Below are 1469 nucleotides of genomic sequence, written 5' to 3'. Positions count from 1 at the left end.
AAATTATCAGGAATTTGGTTTTATCTCTCTAGAGAACCCTGTCTAACACACTGAGTCATTTATCTCTCCGCCTTTCAACTAATCCCATATGGGTTCATTGGCCATGTTGTCACAACAAACCTACCTCTCACAGTCGCCTTTTGCGTTGTTGAATAAAAGGTATTTGGGATGAAGACGTCATTGGTCTTGCATAATTCTATCATGTGATCTTCAGCTTCATTTTTATCATCAAGACCATAGTTTCCATTTGCTGCCACTTCTTTCTTTCCAGCTTTTGCATCCTGCATCCCAATTACCCATAAGTATTCATGTATCTTGATTGCATATTTGATCCATTTGGGGCTGAAGACATCCGTAGAATTCTTCAATTTCTTCATCACTAACTTGAGTGATTGATGGATTGCTGCATCAATCTGAGTAAGAGTTATTTTGACTGCATTTCCTTGTGTAAGGATAGATATTATCCTATTACAGCCAACATTGTACTTCAAGATAGATCTTGAAATGTTCTATTTGATTATGAACTATTCCTCTTGAATTAGGTAGTATGAGTCTGATTGGGGGATAAATCACTGCCTTCGAGTTTATTCCTAGAAACAATTGGGTATAAAATTATAGCATATCAAGTTCTTTGGAACATAGCAAAGGCAGTGCTCAAAGGTCAATTTATACCTTAAAAAAAGAAGAAATATTAAAAAAAAGAAGAAATATCAAGAATGACTACTTTAACACAGCAACTCTAAAATTTAGGAAAAAAGGAATTAAAAACCCTACAGTCTCCATAAGACTGGAAAAATAATTATTAGAGCAAACATAAATGAAACACTAAAAAGGGAAAGAATCAACAAGACTATGTTTTTTTGTTGTTGTTGCTCTGTGTTCTTTTGTTGCTTTGTTTTGCTCTGTCTTGTTGTTTGTGCATATTATTATATCTGCAAGTCTATTTAGATAAGATAGGCAGGATAAACAATCTGGAGGAGAAAATAATAGGGGGACATGGGAGAGGGGGAGGCAGGGAAAAAGGAAGTGGATGTTAAACAACCCCAGGGACAGGGAACAACAAGTGATCTAAAATCGATGGCAAGGAGGGTGTAGGAGACCTGGTAGGGCTTGATCAAGGGCAATGTAACCGAGAGGAATTACTAAAACCCAAATGAAAGCTGAACATGATAGTGGGACAAGAGGAAAGTAAAAGGAAATAGAGGAAAGAATTAGGAGGCAAAGGGCATTATAGATGTCTAAATACAGGCATGTACATATGTAAATAAATGTATATATGACAATAGGGAAATAGGTCTATGTGCATATATTTATAGGTTTGGCATTAAGGGAGCAGATGAACATTGGGCCTCTACTCAAGTATTCCCTCAATGCAAGAACACTTTGTTCTATTAAATTGGCATTCCATGATGCTCACCTTCCTGACACGATCACTGAAGACAAAGTGGGTGCATAAGCAAATGTGGCGA

The 1469-nt window shown here is 36.7% G+C and overlaps 1 protein-coding gene across 1 annotated transcript in view; it reads right to left on the bottom strand.

The window, feature by feature from the left end:
- The window catches only part of LOC101656805 (neuronal acetylcholine receptor subunit alpha-7), a 125736-nt gene extending 125359 nt beyond the window's left edge, over positions 1-377 (bottom strand). Inside the window, exon 1 of the mRNA XM_013006032.2 lies at positions 121-377. Within this exon, the coding sequence (XP_012861486.2) occupies positions 121-377 (257 nt within the window). The remainder of the gene's footprint in view (positions 1-120) is intronic.
- Between the last annotated feature and the right edge of the window lie 1092 nt (positions 378-1469).

The sequence above is a fragment of the Echinops telfairi genome, unplaced genomic scaffold (genome assembly GCF_000313985.2).
Source record: "Echinops telfairi isolate 266 unplaced genomic scaffold, ASM31398v2 ScPeMD7_7;HRSCAF=31, whole genome shotgun sequence".
Classification (NCBI taxonomy): Eukaryota; Metazoa; Chordata; class Mammalia; order Afrosoricida; family Tenrecidae; genus Echinops; species Echinops telfairi.
This window is presented reverse-complemented; position numbering and strand designations above follow the sequence as displayed.